The 19,287-nt window shown below is 35.3% G+C and overlaps 1 protein-coding gene across 6 annotated transcripts in view; it reads right to left on the bottom strand.

Moving 5' to 3' along the window:
• The window catches only part of TRHDE (thyrotropin releasing hormone degrading enzyme), a 328,473-nt gene that overhangs the window by 216,288 nt on the left and 92,898 nt on the right, over nucleotides 1–19,287 (bottom strand). For 5 of the 6 annotated variants that reach the window (XM_036238037.1, XM_036238036.1, XM_036238035.1 and 2 more), the window contains one exon: nucleotides 17,410–17,536. The exons of the other annotated variant lie outside the window; for it this stretch is intronic. In XM_036238037.1, the coding sequence (XP_036093930.1) occupies nucleotides 17,410–17,536 (127 nt within the window). The remainder of the gene's footprint in view (nucleotides 1–17,409; nucleotides 17,537–19,287) is intronic. 6 annotated transcript variants of the gene reach the window in all.

Here is a 19,287-nt window from a genome sequence, read left to right on the forward strand (position 1 = left end):
GATATTTCCAGGTAGTAGGGTTATTGGAAATGATAATATCCACAGTATGACCACAGACTGGAAGAAGACAATGGAAAACTTTTGAATTAGGTAATTGGACTTAAATTTCAGATCTATGTATCTAATGATAAGACATTATTTTTATTTATATAATGCCTCTTCTGAAAGTACCAAGTTCAGCAAGCTTTATGCCTAGATCACTGCAGCCCATACTTCAGCACTTGAACCACAGGAACATGGCCCTCACATCGTGACAGAGTTTTTCCTGAGAAGTGCAAGGTAGAACAAGGTGAGGGTGAGGAAGGGGAGTGCAGAAGCAACGTCGATCTCAGGGAACACCTAACATGTTTCAGAATCTGACACATTTTTACATCTAGCAAATAGTAAAATAGAGATCTGCTCCGACAATGTCAGATTTTGTATATCTGTTGTCAAATGTATCAGTCACTAAAGATACAAGATGAAAAACCACAAATAAATGATCACAAAAGGAAAAGGCACTGATATTCATTCTTGGATAGTGGTTGATTTATTTTGATCAATATAATGCTGTGTTATAGTTGACATGTTATTTTATGCTGAGCCTAGAGAGTGAATCTTAGAATGTTAAGTTCAGATGTGAAGTGTGTCACAAGTATCACAAGGACGTTATTACAAATCTCATGAAAATAATAAAGCTTTTTTTTTTTTTCAAAAATATAGTGGAATCAAGGTTTACATATCAATACAATTCCCAGGTATTTGCTTTTCAGTGCTTTACTAGGAAAGAATGAATAGTTGGAATTACAATTAACAATTTACACGCTCAGGTGTACCTATCTGTACACTGAGGGTGGTTGAAGTTTAAGAAAATACTAGTTTAGAGCTTACCTTAACGTGCTTAATTTAAATGTGTTCATAGTTACTAGCATCTAATAAATAGGGCTAGACAACACTTTCTGAGCTTTCAAATTCTAAACAATGAGAAACTTGACTAATAGCCTAGGTAAACAGGCAGATTCTGAAGATGCCATTTTCAACAGGATTTAAAGGAGATTCACAGGGCAGCAAGTATTCGTGACATGACTTTTACACCACTCGTCTACCCATACGACAACTCTTACTTTTCTTAGGCATAACAAACTGAGGGAGAAAAAATTGTACAAAGAAGAAAGTCATAATTAGATTTGATTATTGGCCTCCTTTAATAGACAATCAAGCCTAACCAACTCCATACCACCACAAAGCCAAGCATCTAGAGAATCTCTCATCTAGAGCATGCCACATTTACATATGTACATTCTTTAATCTAATTCAAATTCAGATCTGTTCCAAACTCTTTACTTTTACCTTTTGGAACTCCTTATGTGTCATTAGCAAATTTTCCTAGGTCCTTAACATTTTTTTCTGAATGTTTTGTTTACTCTTTAGCTCTAACTGAAATCTGGCTATATCCTGAAGAACACTTATGTACCTCTGGCTTCTTCAAGCAAGGGTGATTTTTCTTTCACAATTCACAACAAACAAACCTGAAAGTGTCACCCTTGTTATTTAAAGCTATTATAGGTTAAGTAGCCTCTCTACCACCTTCCTAAAATCCCCGCTATCCGAGTAGATGCAAGTGAAATTATAGTATAAGCTTCCTCATCTTAGCTGAATTCATACTTTGTTCACTCCCAGGCACTTCATTTCATGAAATAATGTCTCATCAATGATCCTGAAACATTATTTTCTTTCTACTGCTATTCTGCCTTTCATAGTGGTTTCACTGTCTACATTAACAATCCCTCAAAACTTTTGAGAGGTCTTAATTTCCTTAGTTCTAGTAATCTTTTCTATTGTCCCCAATTGGTTCATAATCATACCGTGGACATTGTCATTTCCAATAACCATACCACCTGGAAATATCTTCATTACAAGCATCCCAGTCCTTGATGGCAGCCTTGAAGAACACGGCCTTGTTCCTCCACTTCTGCTCCAACAGTTCTTCACTTTTCATTGCCCTGAGATCCTGAATCCAATAACTGCACACATTTTCACAGCCTTTCCTCCCTAACATCACAGATTCCCTTTTACCCAGCTTAGAAGATATGATGAATCTTGCTGCCCTCTCCAACTTCTCTGCTTCACTTTCCAGCGTGCTTTCCTGGCAAAACCTTCACACTGATTCAAGCCTACTCTATGTCTATCCTGAGCCTGCATTGACTTGATCATGGTCTTCACTTTAAATTTATGACTACAGAGTGAAGTGGCTCACTATGCTGTGCAGCAATTATACTATATTTATTATTATTTCTTCTCTCATCCTCCAAGACAATTATATCTTTCTCCTCAACTTTCAAGCAAATGTATTTATTAATATGTACTAATTACATATTCATACTTTATATATTACATATCTATATCCCATAGTACATGTTTAGACAAAAGCTATTCTATTGAATACCCTTATATAATTTGTTTTATTCTCACCAAAAATGAATAATATTTGAAAACTTTGACTTTTTTTGTCAAGACTAAGGTGCCTCTCCCTCCTTAATCACAGCCATACTCTCTACTTTCTCCCTTCTTAATTTGAAACATTATTAGAGGTTATTTAGAAAAATAGGCACCTTAGTCTTGACAAAAAAGTCAAAGTTTTCAAATATTATTCATTTTTGGTGAGAATAAAATAAATTATATAAGGGTATTCAATATAATAGCTTTTGTCTAAATATGTACTATGGGATATAGATATGTAATATATAAAGTATGAATATGTAATTAGTACATATTAATAAATACATTTGTATATAAATATATTGTATATCATTCTAAATGTATGTATTAATAATTTGATATATAGTATATAAATAATATAGTATATATTACTGTTTGTTAAAATAAATTCCATTAATGTATGTTAATGTATGTATTCTGTATATACTTATGAGAAACAGATGCCTTTAAGAAGAACGATGTATAATTACTTTGAATGTACCAATTCAGTTTGTTTCCTAAGCATTTACAAAAATGTGGAAAAAATAAATACCTAATAAGCATCTTTTGGTTTGAGGCATTTGTAATGTTTAAATTGTTGAACCAAAGAGGTTAACAAGTAATGCAAAAGTCAGCAAACTACAAGGTATAGGCCTAATCCAGCCAGTCATCTGTTTTTGTAAATAAAAATTTATTGGAACATAACCATTCATTCATTTATATGTTGTTCATAGCTGCTTTCTTTCTACAGTGGTAGAGTTGAAAAGTTGCAACCAAGATGGTATGTTTCACAAAGCCAAAAATATTTTATATCTGTCCATTTACAGAGAAAGTTTGCTAACCACTGTGACATTGATTATGGAGGCTTCTTTACATGATTAAAATTCTTTCTAATCACAGATTTTATTCACTACAGATAAGAGGGAGAAGTGAGGCAAAGCAGCAGATATTTAAGAAGGTAAATCAGCAATTTCTTTTTTAAATAATCCAAATAACTCAGGCAAAATGGAATTATAATGGAGAGCCTGAGTAATTCAAGTGGACACTATGAACTTTATTTTGGTCATGTCCTCATTGGCATCCCGACTGCAAAACTAAGTAAACAGTATTGAAAACAACTCAAGCTCAAACATAAGAGTATTAATCAGTTCAGGGCTGCCATAACAAAATATAGTAGACTCAGTGGCTTAAACAACAGAAATTCATTCTCTCACAGTTCTGGAAGCTAGAAAACCAAGTTCAGTTTGTTAGCATGTTTAGGTTCTGATGAGAGCTCTCTTCTTACATTGTAGACATTGAGTCCTCAGCTGAAGATAGATCTCTCTTCTTCTTTTTATAAAGCTAAGGGCCCAACCAGATTAGGACTCTATCTTCATGACCTCATTTAACTTCAATTACCTCCTAAATACCTCTTACTATCTTATACCTCCAAATATAGTCACATTGAGGATTAGAGCTTCAATATATGAATTTGAGGGAGACACAATTCAGTCCTTAGCAATAGATGTAAGAAATTATGTTTAGGGGTATACTCAAATTTCTGCTACATACATGGAGTGCTGGTTTTGTCCACTAGAGAAATTTGGTTCATCAAGTTTCATATTTTTGATCAGCTAGCTTTATTAATATTAATAAAAATTGACAGGACATAGTGTACTCAAGAAACTAAATGATCCTAAGCATTCTCAACCTACCAATTATTTTATAGCTTAGTGAACTTTTCAGTCTGTAAATAAAAAAGAATTGTTAAAGAATTTAAAAGCTAAAAAAAAAAAAATCTTATTCCATACTGTTGAAGACAGACTCTAGGGATTTCATGAATTGTTTTCCATATGAAGATAGCATCCATAAGGAAAAAATAAAGCCAATAAAGAATAAATCTAAGTTACAAACCATTAAAATTCCACCAACTAAAAAATGGCACTTGGGACTCACCCTTTCTTTCAAAATTACCCTTTAAAAAGCTTCAGAAATGCCCTAAAGGCTTCATTTACAACTACCACATTGGATTTTCTCTGCTTGTGTATTTCAACCTCCCTTACAGGCTAAGGTTTGTTTTACACTTTGGTCTGTTTTACATTTCAAAGTCCATAAGCAGCTATATCAAAATTCTCAGACAGTAATAAAAGATTTTAAAACAAAAAGATGAACCGGTAGCACATTCTCTATTTGAAATCTCTCAAAAAGTTTCCTTTTCAAGCCCAGACCCCCCCGGAGCCATAGTAAATAATGTCATAATTTTAAAACTTTGAAATAGCTGATTTTATAAAAATAGTTTATTCTCAAAATGATTATATCACATTTACATTAGCTAGAAAATTTTTGTAATGATTTTTTCATGTAATTATCTCTCAATATCTATCTAAGTTGAATTTTCTATGGTTTGCTGAGGACCCATCACCTACATTGTAAGTGCACCTCACTCAAGTTACAATAACATATTTGCTTCTTACTCTATAAAATTCTAAGTAGCTCACGTTTTTACCGAATAGATTGTTATTACCTTTCATTATCTGATAAGATCAAAAGACCTTAATGTCAAAGATAAAAGGATGTCCTGATCATGATCATTAAGTTCCAAAACCTTAGAAATGATCATCAATCAATAAGTAATTCCTGCATATCTTTACAATGGAAACATCTGAACAGTTCTGTATTGGGTAAAGAACGCTGTCACGATTACACAAAGAACAAAGAAAAAAAACATGTATTTTGGCTATTTCTCTCTGATAGAGCATTTTGCCTTAATTTGACTTTTAGATGTTTAACCTTAATTTACATAACTCTCCCTCAGTTTCAGTTGTTTGAAATGAAACTATTTTGAAAAACCTTCTGATGTCAACATAAGCTGTTTTAGCTCTAAAGCTTATAGAAATTGTCACCTTTTCCTTAAAATGCCTGATTGGCAGTGCTTCTGTCAGCAGTAATCCCCAGCCCAAATTTTAATGAACTGTTCCTCCCTTTCTCTAGGGTTTTAGATTGCTATTTGGCTATAATTAATTCCAGACTGACCAATGGCCAGTGAAGGATGCATCTCACTCCCAGAAGAGGATTATTAAAACCATTATTTTGTTCTAAGTACAGCTGTTCTGTCTGGAAGATGCAGAAAATACACATTATTTATCTTGTGATTATTAATTTCAAATAAGTAAGAAAGAGACAAGGAGGCATAAAAAGATCACTCCCTTTCATTGTAGCTGCACAGAAAAGTAAGCCACGGGGGCAGGGTGGGGTGGGGGGAAGGGGAAGAAAGTGCACAGATTTTCAACCTTGTCACAGTCTCCTGAGCTATAGTTGAGAGGAACTGACATCAAACCTTTATGTGAAGTCCTACTGTTATATAGTACACCATGTTGATTCTCCTTCCAAAATATATTCAGAATCTGCTCACTTTTCGCCACCTCCACTGCTACCACTCGGGTTCAATACAGAATTATTTCTCAGATTAATGCAGTAGCTCCTTTCTGCTTTGGCCTTGGCCCTCCTCCTCCCAACAGCCTGTTCTACATGGAGCAGCTAATGTGATCCCTTAAAAAAATGTATGTCAGCCCAGATCATGCCTGTAATGGACTGACTGTATCCACCCCAAACTCATGGTTAGGCCCTAACTCCCAATGAAATGCTATTTGAAGATGGGATCTTTGGGAGGGAGGTAATCAGGTTTAGATGAGGTCATAAGGGTGTTTTAAGAACACCAGAGAGCTTGCTTTCTCTCCCGACCATGTGAAAACACAGTAAGAAGCCAGCCATCTGCAAACCATTCTGGCACTCTGATCTGGGGCTTTCAGCCTCCAGAACTGTAAGAAAATAAATTTCTGTTATTTAAGCTACCCCAGTCTATGGTATTTTGTTATGGCAGCCAGAACAGACCAAGGCAATTCCTCTGCTCAAAGTGCATATCTTTCGATAGCCAACCAACAAGATCCTCAACCACCCAGCACGGTTTCCTTGCAGGCTTCATTCCACCCTACTCTCAGTCTCACCCATTCAGCTCCAGGCTCACTAGCCTCCTAGCTATTTCTTCAACAAGTCAGACGCCCTCCTCCTCAGGGTTCTCCCCGTCTTTGAAATTTTGAATCATGTCACTATTTCAGCAAAACATTTCCTGACCATGCACCCTGTTCACAACTGCAACCCCTCCCACCCTTCAACCACTAACATTTCTGACATTTTCTTCTCTGTTTTATTTTCTGTAGAAAAGTTATCACTGTCTAACATTACATATTTATTTTATAGCTTGCCTCTCTCCCCTGTTAAAATATAAGCCCAATGAGGACAGAGACTGTTTCTCTTTTGTTAACTGCTGATTCTCCAGTACCTAATATAATTGTGTCTAGTATACTGTAGATATTCAATAATGTAGTCAAATTCATGAATAAATGTCATTCTCATTTCAAAGGACAAGAAGGACAGGAATTGATAGACAACTAGATATGCATTTCATTTTCAGATTGCAAAATCATCCCAGGTACAAAGTATAGCTTCTTAATATCCTCACTCTAGGAGTGCCATGATAAGAACCCAAGAGTTCAATACTTCTAGGTGTCAACTCACCCATTTTTCACCAACAACTACACTTACATAAATCCTTAATGAGAAAATGGCTACAACTATAGCTAATTCATAGCTATTTCACCCTCCTTCCATTAATATTTACTCAAAATGAGTTTCTTTAGCAGTCTATAAACTTCTAAAAATTAATAAACAGAAACCTTATTTAAAATAGAGTCAGGAGATTATAAGAGAGACTCTCATCATGTATTACTCAACACACTCCACTGACCCAACAGGAAGAGACATATCTGGCATCTCCCACAGGAAGTGATACTACTTTACTACCTCAGCAGGAGGAAGAAAAGATTCCCCCTTACCCAGTAACAGCTCAGCCAAAGAGAGATGGCCATAACTCAGCCAAAGAAAAATTATCTTTACTTCAAACTTTCAGTTTCCTCCAATGGACTTCATTTACAAAAGCTCCTCCAAAGTCCACAAAAGACCATACCCCTCCTTTGTTTCTCTAGAATTGTGTATAGTTCTCCGTTAGACCACATATCCTAAATTGTAATTCTTTGTTGTTCCCAAATAAACCAATTTTGCTGGAAAAATGTCTGGCTGCTTATCTGTTTAAGGTCAACAGGTACATTACCAGTATTTCTTTGTTTATTCTGTTTTTTAAAAATCATACTTTATTTGATTTACAAAGCAGACAGAGCTTTGCCTTCTCTTCCTCTCTGATGTGGTGAAGGTGGTTAAAAGAAGTTGGCAATTATTCATTTGACAATAATTTATTGAGCGCCTATCTTTAGTCAAACACAGTTCTAGGCAGAGAGAATAGAGCAGTGAACAAGCAGACATAAACATCTGCTCTAATAGATCTTATGTTTGGTTGTATGGGGGTGGGAAGAAGTATTGCAGATACTTCTCGCAGATAAGTAAAACAAGACAAAGAGAATAAGTGCTAGGGGAGATAATAAAAAGTACCACAGAGAAAAGAAAATCAGGAAATAAAGATAAGAAGTGATCAGCAAGGCTGCAATTCAAATAGGGGTGTCAAAGAAGATGTTGTTGAAAAGGGTGATATTTCTGCCATGCATATATGTGAAGGAAAAATATATTAGGCTGAGGGAAGAAAAAGTGCAAAGTCCTAAGGCCGGAGCATGCTTGGTATGTTGGAGAAACAGAGTGAGTAGGAGAAAATTGAGAGATAAGATTAGAGTAACAGCAGGGGACCAGATTTCCAAAGATCTTGCAGACCAAAGGAAAAATTCTGGATTCTAGTCTATTACTAATGGGAAGTCATTGGAATGTTTGAGCAGGAGAGCAACATCACCAGATAAGTTCAATATTTCATGTTCTCATATCACTTTATTTGTTTATTATTTTTCATTTTTTAATTCTTCAATGTCTCCACATATTTGATCTCTTTTACCCCATCTACCTTCCCCCTCACCCCTCTTCCCCCTACCTTCCGGTAACCACTAGTCTATAGTCCATATCCATGAGTCTCTGTTTGTTTGTCCTGTTCGTTTGTTGCTTTTAGGTTTATATCCCACATATAAGTGGTATCATGTGATTTTCAACTTTTTCTATCTGGCTTATTTCACTTAGCATGATTTCTCATACCACTGCAACTTCACATTTCATTTAGGTTGAACTCAACTCAGGCAAAAGACCACAGTGGCTGGAATGTGAGTAGTAGCTAATTCTGAGAAGTGATCAAATTCCAGATATATTTAGAATGTAGAATCAAAAAGATTTGTTGATGGTTTTGATGAGTAACATGAGGGAAAAAGACTGTAAGTCCAAGGTTTTTTACCTAAACAACATTTGAAGGAATGAAGTTGCCTTTTACTGAGACAGGGAAGACTGTGGAAGGGGCAAGAAGAGTGGTTTAAGATCTGGAGCTCGAATGTGAACATGTTAATTTGAGATTCTGAGTAGTTATCCAAATGTGGATGTCAAATAGTTAATAGAATGCAGAAGTTCGAAGTTGAGGAGAGAGAACCAGGTTGGAGATGTAAATTTGGAAATGATCATCAGTAGCAGATGGTATTTAAGCCATGAGCCTGGATGAGGTCACCACTAATGTAGGTAGCAAAGAGAAGAGGTCCAAAATCTGAGTCCTGGGACTTTCCAGTTTTAAGCAACTTGAGAGAAGAGAGAGAAAAATTAGTAGTGCGTTGGAGGAAAAAAGAAAAAAAGCCCAAAACAGGAAAATGTGTTGCCCTGAAAGACAAGCTAAAAATGTGTTTCCAGGAATTGGAGAGAACAACTGTGTCAGATGCTGCTGACAGCTCAAGATGAAGACTGAGAATTGACCATTGGATTTAGCAATGTGGAAGCATTATTGAACTTGACGAGCAGTTTTCATATAGTGTTGAAGGCAAAAGCCTGAAGTAGAGTACATTTAAGAGACAAGGAAAAAGAGAAATTGGAGTCAGTGCAAACAGAAAACACTCTCAGCAGTTTAGCTGTAAAAGGAAGGAGAGAAATGGCGCGGTAGCTGGAGCGAGTGTGCATATATGTGGTTAGGTTGAAAGAAATAGCACCGTAGGTATAATGTTGGTGGGGAAAGATCCAATAAAGAGGGAAAATTGATTCAGGAGAGAGAAGAGAGAACTGCTCAAGTGATGTCCTCGAGAAGGTAAGAGAAGATAGGGATCAGGTATACAAAAGGAGGTGTCCAATGCTGTAGCAACGACACACTTGATCCATAGGAATAAGAAAGAAAGCAGCTCATACAGCACAAGACTTATGCAATGACTACACATGAAAATGTTGAAATTAGTTATTTCTTAATTTAACGGCAAACTTGTAAGGGCCAAATGCCTCTGTTGGAATATGTATAACAATAACTTGGAGGCCTATTTATAAATACACCTTGATTAAGCACTTTCTAAAACTGCATTTACTTTCAGGATAAACGATCTTTCACAAAACCCTGAATGAAATAGTGAAAATATATTTAGATGTAAATCCAAAATTGTGAAGGTCTAAAAATTCTTAAAACTAGAGAAAAGGGAGGAGGTTATTAAGCAAGTCGAACTTGAAACAATACTGACAAGGTAGAAAAATAATTTTAAAAAAACTCTTTTCAACTAGATTTTTAAGCTTCTAGCAGAAGAGGCTGTTTACTCTCTTTGAGAGTACAATGCCCATAGTAACTATTCAATAAATGCTTGTTGAATTAATTAGTTAATTCAGTTCTATAGTTGGTTTGTGTTACATTAAATTCTCTACTCAGTGTACTTGTGGTTTGCAAGTTTATAGTAGTAATAATCTCATGTATCATTCCCACTAAAATGCATTGTTTTCATTGATTTCTTTTTTATTGTTCTTTATTTCTTTTTTACATTAGTGGTTAAATATCATAAACATTGAGCATCTTATATATATTTTGTTGGAAATATATGTAAGATATTAGTCTTAAAAGTGTACAGCATGTAATAGCTGCAAAATAGCTTAACAAGAACAGTTAAATGGCCATATTACAGAATAATTAACAAAGGTGGAAAAATGTCTTGTTAAATTGTATTAAAATAACTGTTAAATATTGAAGTAACTGTGTCTATTTTAATAGGAGTTGGTGTTGTTTCAACACAAATGGTTGTTAGACTGAGGGTTAGGATCATATAAAAATATTTCCCATTGAAAGAAATTATCATTGCTCTTTTGATTTATGAAAAAACTCATCAGGTTAAAAGTTTTTCAGAAATGAATTACCCTCATAAAATAGGGAGAAACTATATTTATTTGATTTCAAAGAGGGAGAAAGCACAGTCATTTGAAGAAACTTATTTCTCTATGGTTGGAAAACTAGAAGGCAAAGAACTACCTCGGCTGATGCCCTAAGAATGCATTAGTAATAATAACCCACAGAGAGATCCTTTTATTAGCTTCTACCAGGAACCATACAATTAAATAGTTTCAGTGTAAGTTCAAATATTTTAAGGAGTTCTGGTTGGAGGACCCATCTTGGGAGTAAATTGATATTATACAAAATTAGATCAGACTATGTACACAGCCTCCAGATATTCTATTTTAAAAAGATTACTTGAGGCCATCAACAAGGCATATACATAATATTTAATGTTTACCTAATTAAAAGCCAAGTAAGAAAATTCATACTTAAAAAATTTTTAATTCTCAAATAACTCAAAAATGATTCAATCACGATATGCATGATTAAGATGAAAATAGTATTATATAATTATAACCTTAAAAGAAAAACAACAAATATATACACTACTTAAAGAGAAAAGATATATAACCATAGCAAATGAAATGTTTAGCAGTCAATAAATATATTTTATGAAAGAAAGAAAAACTCTAAAACTGTATTACCTGCAAATAGCAAATCATCATTATAATCACCACCACCACAATAAATAGATGTTATCTGTTGTAGCTTAAACAAAACTCAGTCATTCAAGATAGCCTCTCCTTTTCATGAACTTCAATAGGGCAACTTATCCCTTAACCTATTATTCCATTATAGAAAACTTAATAAACCCCACCAACATGATACATAGAGTCCCAGGTATCGGGTTCTTCCCCTACTGAACAATTCTCAAAATGGCTTTGTCTCTTTCTTCTCCACCCCCGATAAAATCTGTTCATTTTTTTCAGGACTCAAGCAAAGATAAGCCTTCTTTTCATGTGCATTTCATTCTTACAGCATTGTGCAATGATCTCACATCCTTAACATGGTACTGTATTTTTGCCCTATAAAATGTTGGTGCTTCCATGTTGCATGAGTCTCTAATCCATTCTTTCCTATAAATATTGTATACTCTCTTCGACAAAAGCACGATCTCCTTGAGGACAGAAATTCTTGTTACAAAATACTTGTGTTCCCTCTACAATCACAGCACTGTGCCAGGTAGATATTGAATTCTTCATAAAAACACAGTGTCCTGAAAAAAAAGCAATCAAGAAAACTCCTTTACAAAACATCGATTTACAAATTACCAAGTAGCAGCAAAAGGAAACTGAAAACTATCTGCCATAATTAATTGAAATTTAAATAGGGTGAGTAACAAAATATTCCAGTACAAATCTGTCACTTTGCCGCTTGATTAACTTGTAAAAGATCTATGATAAAACAATATTTAAAATATTCAAATATATCTTCTGGTTGATAAAATTATAAGCTATAAGACACATGATTGTTGTTTTTTTTTTTCAGTCTCCAACTTTTTTACAAGGGCCATGTATTATTTTTAACATCAATCTGAAATTAATAAAGATAGCTATTCCACTATTTTTCTAGTAATCAGATTATCTAGTTTATTAAGGTGACCTATATTTTAATCTCTGAATTCTCAAAAATTCTGGAATCTGTTTCAGCAGAATCCTAAGACTCTGGAACTAGGCAGCCTGGGTTTGAATTATAATTCCACTAATTCTTATTGTGTGATTGAAGTACATTACTCACTTACAGCAGGGGTCCCCAACCCATGGGCCATGAACCGGTATAGCTCAGTGGCCTGTTAGGAAATGGGCTGCACAGCAGGAGGCGATGATAGGCAGGTGAGCGAAGCTTCATCTGTATTTGCAGCTGCTCCCCAGCGCTAGCGTCACCGCCTCAGCTCCACCTCAGATCATCAAGTATTAGATTCTCATAGGAGCACCAGTCCCTGGTCCCAAAAAAGTTGGGGACTGCCGATTTAGAGCCTAAATTTCCTCACCTGGAAAACCAGAAAATAACAGGCACTACCGGGAAGGCAGTGAAAAAGATTAAATGGGTTAGAACATACAAAGCCCTTAAGAGTGGCTCACATTTAAAAAACACAAGCCCATTTGTTTTTGTAGTTCTAGTCAATATGTTTTGGGGATGAGAGGAAAGATAGCTTAATTATTTGTGTACAACAACCTTCTTTTAAAGTAAACCTCTAGACCTCTGAGACTTCTCATGAAAATAGGACACATACTATAGAAAGATTGCTGTATAATATCAGGTAGACTCTATACTTCTCATTACATCTTAACACCAAGAAAAAGAAAATCTCTACAAACTTCATACAAATAGTTTTGATTACCTAAGTTTGAGATTTAATAACACATCCTCACTCAATGTACACTGGCTGCCTATTTTGGCTTATAAATGTTAAAGGAATATCCTTGTGCAACACAGAGAACAAATTACTGCCCTAACAGCAAGCATCAGAATTACTCTTAGGGAACTATTCTGATAAGCTACTTGTAGTAGAAACTCAAATCCTTAGAGACAAGCTAGCATGAGATGATGCTACAGTAGAGAAAGCTAAACTATTCAGCATTAGAAATAAAAAAGAATTTGGTAAGAGAGAAGAGAGAAAATACTACAGGGTTTATGAGAGAAAAGCAAAGTGACTTTTAAGAAAAGGAGGTTCCAATATTACACTTTAAGGGTTTATTTGGTTGTGTGTGGGTTTTGTTTTTGTTTTTTGTCTTTGCAATGTAAGGCCCTACATTCACATATACCCACATCCTCTCCAAAGCTTCAGTAAAGTCAGCTTAACCGGTCAAATAAGCTTTCTTATTTATTTGTTTCAATTTTGGTTTTCCAATGCAAATCAAAGAAAGAGGTACGTTCCACATCTCCCTTGACACGGTTTGAGAAAGGAACAGAAGTAAAGATGCTATCAGTTCACAGAAACAGCTCTTATTCAGAGGTGAGCATTATTAGACCATGGATAATTCTCCCTCTCTTTCCATTCGCAGAACCCTCCCCTTTGGGGACTTTCAGAAATGTTGATCTGTGGTCTACATTCACTGTCTCTAGTCACTGTATCCCCTCCGAAGTCCCACCCCCATTTGCTCTTGAACATAGAAAAATGTTCTTGTCGAGGTCACTAGTGACTGCCACATGGTTAGTGACAATGAATGGTCAATTGTCAGTCCTCATTTAATTGGATTTACCGCAATTTGTCATCTGCTCGCTTTGAAATATTTTCTTTATTAACTGCCAAGAATACCACATATACCTATTTTCTTAGTCCCTCAACCAGTTGCTCCTGCTCAATCAGTAACCTTTACTGGCTCTTAACCTCTATAACCTCTAAACATTGAATCAGTTCCTATTCTCTTTTCTGCTCTCACAGCCATGGTGGTCCCAACTATCCTCATAGGTTTGAATATCATGATATGCTGGCAGATGGCTATCTCTAGCCAGATAACTCACCCAAACTCCATATTTATAAATTCAATTATCTACTTGAATTTCTCACAGACATCAAGGTGCCACCTAAATGCCTAATAGTTATATCAGTCTCAAAAATTATCTCCTTCTACAATTGCTCTCTCAGTAAATGGCAATTCCATCCTTCAAATTCTCAAGCCAAAAACTTTGAGATAACCCTTGGTACCTCTCTTTCTCTCACATCCCACATCCCATTCATCAGCAAATTTTTTGTCTCTTCTTTCAATATATAACCAGAATTGGACCATTTCTGATTTCTTCACTGTTAATATCTTTGTCTAAGCAACCATCATATTTTGCCTGAATTTTCCCATAGACTCTTAACTGATTTCATGCCTCTGACCTTTTCCATACATCGGGGTCTTTCAATCTCAGCATTACTGACATTTTTGGCTATATAACTCTTTATTGTGGCAGACTGTCATGCACACTGTAGGATGTTTAGAAGTATCACTGGCTTCTACCCACTAAATGCCAATAGCACACATTCCAGCCCTCCCACCCCCTGAGTTGTAACAAATACATCTCCAGATATTGCCAAGTGTCTGAAGGACAAAGTCACCCCTTGATCGAGAATTATTACCCTACAGTGTATTCAATCTTGTCACAAGAATAATCCTTTTATAACAGAAACAGAAATACGTAATACTTCTGCTAATACCTGACCAATTGATTTCCATGTCACCCAGAAAAAAAAAGCCATTCTTTATCACAGTCTATTTGGAGCTACATGATCTGCTGCCCACCCATGACCGTCTCCTATTTCTTAGCCCTTTACTCACTCTGCTCCTGTTCCTTAAACACACCAACAAAACTTCCACCTCGAAGTCTCAGTGCTTTGTTCCCTCTGCCTACAGTCCTTGCCCCATGATATCCACTTTGCTTTTGCCTTCAATCATTTAAATTCTTTGCTCAAAAGTCAACTTCTCAATGAAGCCATCCATATTCACCCATTTAAAAAATTCAGCCCTTTTCTCCTGCCTGACCTGCCCCACATACTTCCTATTCTTCTGTTCTAGCTTTATTTTGATGGCACTTACCTCCATCTAATATACTATACGTGTTACTAATTGTTTTAACATCTGTCTCTACATAATAGAATGTAAACCCCAGGAGGGAAGAAATTTTTAACTTTTTTTATTTGTTGCTGTATCCCCATTGCATAGAGAAGTACCTATGAGAGGCACTTAATAAATACTTATTAAATAAATGAGGGAAAGTGGGAGGGAGGGAAGGTAAAATACATCTTAGGAACCATCTGAGATAGATATGAAGGGTCTGGGAAGACATGGCTGATATCTAGGATACATGAACCATTCATTAACAAAGACTGAGTTGGTTTCCATAGAATTTATTTAAAATATAATTCATAATGTACAATGAAAAGATTTGTCGAAATTGTTCTGCGCTCAGGGATTTTTATGTAGGGGGTATTTAGAAACCATACTTATAAATCCATTAACATATAGATCTAAATATCTATAAATATATAAAATAAGTAGAACTTTAAGAGAAATTTTACAAAATGTCACAGGCTCTGGTCACTCCCCTCAATACATAAAAAGAAGTACACTGGGGTAAGTCAAATCATTCAATTACATATACCATAAGGTAGCTTAACAAGTAATAGTAACAGTGAACAAAGCTCTTTTCCATAGATGAAAGCCTGCATGGTTCGTTTGTAAGTGAAATAGAGGAATAGAAATGCTTCCTGCTGCAAGCTGACAGCTACATGGAACCCCCTGAAGTTATAAATTGAATTCCTCTACTAATTACTGGTCTGAAAGGGACAAAGATCCACATTTTATTTCTCTTGCTGAACTTGCAATATAAGCACTCGTGAATTTTACATTAGGGTCAAGCTGGGAAGTTCTCAGTCAGTTTTACTTGGAGTACAGAAAAGTGTTACCTCCATGCAAATGAGGTCAGTCATTCCTTCCAGCCTTGGGCACCTACAAGCAAGATTTCAGTGTAACAAATTCTAACAAGGAAGTTGATATAAAGGGGAAAAGAAAGAAAGAAGAAACAACAAAATAAAACAAAACATAGATCCTAATCGAAATAAAATTTTGTTTAGAAATTTAAAATTAAATATTATGGATTCTAAGAGTACATATTTCAGAAATACCAGAATCTTATAATATCACTCATTAAAATTGCATGCCACATTCATTGATAATAATATCAACTAATCTATCTACTCTCTTGAAATACTCATTTTAAGACCAATAAAGCTACCCAGCAGGCAGGTACTTTAATGAAATAGGCCCAGTTCTCCAGAGAGGAGAACCTGTGGTTCAAATGCTAACGCTTTTGATCAGGTAAGCACTTTATTCTCGCCAACGAGCAATAACTTTTATGTGGATGCTGATCAAAAATGCTCTTGGGAAGGAAAAAAGAACTGGGAGAAGGGAGGAGGAACAAAGGACTGTTGTGATGTAATATTTCAAAACAGGTTTTTTGAGAAGAAAAAATAGCTTCAGCATTTTTAATGGGCATATGTACCCTTTCTAACTTCCTGGAAAGTCAGAGTTCACGCTCCTGCAAAAGCAGCAGTTTCATTCAAATTAGAATAACAAAATTGATTCATTTATTTATCCAACAATTAATGAACATAAAAGAAGAGAATGTAATTATATTTATGGTGAACACAATCTCCATCATTAAGTTTCCTTTCTCTCTTGTTTTTGTTCTATTTACTATAACTTACTTGAAATATGTCTGAACAAAAATAATCTAAGGAATAAGTAATACACTGAGGTTCAACATTTGAGAATGCAAAAAAAAAAAACAAATCAATAAGTGTAAAATGTTGACTAGTTCTGGGAGTCATCAAGACCTAGCTTGAAATCCCAGCTCCTTTACTTATTGGTGGTCTGAATGAATGGAAGACTCCGTCCCTGGGTCTCAATTCCCTTAGGTGGAAAATGTTCTAACAGGGCCTACCCATGAAGCAGTTGTTGGGATTAAATGAGATGCTGGCAAGCACCCCTTCCAAGGACATATTCAACAAATTATAGTTATTTGGCTTATCTTTTGGAATCCTACACGTATGTAATGCCTTTCTTAATTTCTATGAGCACTTTTTGGCAAGATTTTAGAAATGCTAAATTGCTTTTGAGCTCTTTAGAAGAAATTATTTTTCATGCTCATCTTCTTTAAAAATACAACCCTTGGAATTTTCGTGCTTTTGAATGTCTCAAACGAATGAAGAAGAAATTCCACCTTTCAAGGACACCTTCCAATAAAATAACAAAGAAAATTCTTACCTAGTTTTGGCAAGGAATAGGGCACTTTAAAGTAGTCCTCATAAAATTCTATTAATCTCTTTGTTATATGGAGAGCATAGTCCCCAGATCCTCTTCTGATGGCATCAGGTCTTGCATATAATCGTACCTAATTAAAAATATATATAAAGATTACTTTAGCCTTTTGGTACTCAGATTTTTATCTTCCCTGCATATGTGATTCTACACAAATCACTTCAAAAAAGACAAAAATTAAGCAGTGTTCTTGTTCACATTTCAAAACATGCTGTGGCTGACAGAACCAAACTTAAACAATTAAAGTAACCAAGTTGAGCAAGTCACAATTTCCTCGCTTTACAAGGAGACATAGAGAAGATTTATACACCCTGCATCCAAATAAATATTCAGTTATCACTTACATGTGCTTGCTAGAGATACGAAGGCAGGGTGGATTAGTATAATGGCTTCCTGACTATGCTGAAAGTAGGCAGGACATGGTAGCTCCACAGGAGAGAAAATTTACGGTTTGTTAAAAACACATTGCATCCAGCTTTGGAAGTATTACCAGGCTGAACAAAAATGTAAGTTATGCTTCCTTATTTTCTTTGAAACCAACTGTCCTTATTTCCAATATGCAAAGTACAAATAGAAAACTTTTCATGTACATAAATGATTGCCATCCTGGAAGGCCGTCTGCAACTGTTCCCGGCTTCAAAACCAGCTGAAATAATTCTTATTTCTAACACAATCCAGATACTTAATATTGATTTTTAAATCAAGCATTGTATATTATCTAGTCCTTAGCCAAAAAGAAGCCTGAGGCAAATAACATAAAACTGAACAAAACTAACAATTGTACAGAAAAGGTTAAAATGAGATTAGTTTTCATAAAGCTTTCATAAAGCTATCCAGCATCTTTCTTTCCAAAGGCTAAATCTATTTTTCACAGATGTGGTCCCTAATCCTCATATCAATTCTGTGAATAATAAATATGTATTCTGTGGAGTAGTGGGAGTTGGGTTTTAGTCCTGCTCTGCCACTAACCAAGCTGGGTGATATTGAACAAATTACTTAACCTCTTTGGATCTCACATGTTCTCGTTTATAAAATGAAGGTGTTGGCTACCAGCTGGTTACTAAAGTTCTTTGCAGTTCTAAAATACATTACTTCCAATTGCATTTTACAGATAAAGGAGTTTGTGTTCTTTTTCAAATCACTAAAAAATAAATGGTTTACTCGGTACGTGAAAATGGATATTTATAGTCAACAGAAAGACAAAAGAAAGCTGTACTCAATTGTATAAAAATTGATTATACAATCAAGTCTTTTTTATCCTTGTTTAAGGAGAGAGAACAAAGATGTCAAAGATGTGTATAATCAAAAAGAATAGAAAGTTAAAGAAATACATTCTGACTTTATGTTAGAAAGCCTTGTAATTCAATAAGATATTTACTAAATTCAATAACATTTATTTACTAAAGTTGTGAAGCTACTTCCCAGCAAACGATCAAATCAAATATCAAATTTAGTCCACAGTCACTTTCAGTTTTACTTGGGGTGTAGACACCACCTACAATAGCAAAACTTAACACTCTTAGAGAGACAATGGTTATAATCCCCTCCCCCTGGTATAATCTGCTTATAAACATGTAATATCGTAAGTCAAGTTCCCAAAAAGCAGACCCAAAGGAAACCACGAGTGTACAAGTGATTTACTAAGGAAGTGTTCTCAGGAGAATCCCCTGAGGGAGCACAGGAAGCAAGATAAGAAAGACTAATAAACCAAGCAAGGTGTAACTTCAGGTGAAGTCCTGGTCTCAGCCTGATACCACAGGGCACTCTAGAGTGTAAACTACTGGCCAGTTTGTGCTTCCTTGAAATATGAGAGCTGGATTCCCA

The sequence above is a fragment of the Rousettus aegyptiacus genome, unplaced genomic scaffold (assembly GCF_014176215.1).
Source record: "Rousettus aegyptiacus isolate mRouAeg1 unplaced genomic scaffold, mRouAeg1.p scaffold_m13_p_2, whole genome shotgun sequence".
Lineage (NCBI taxonomy): Eukaryota > Metazoa > Chordata > Mammalia > Chiroptera > Pteropodidae > Rousettus > Rousettus aegyptiacus.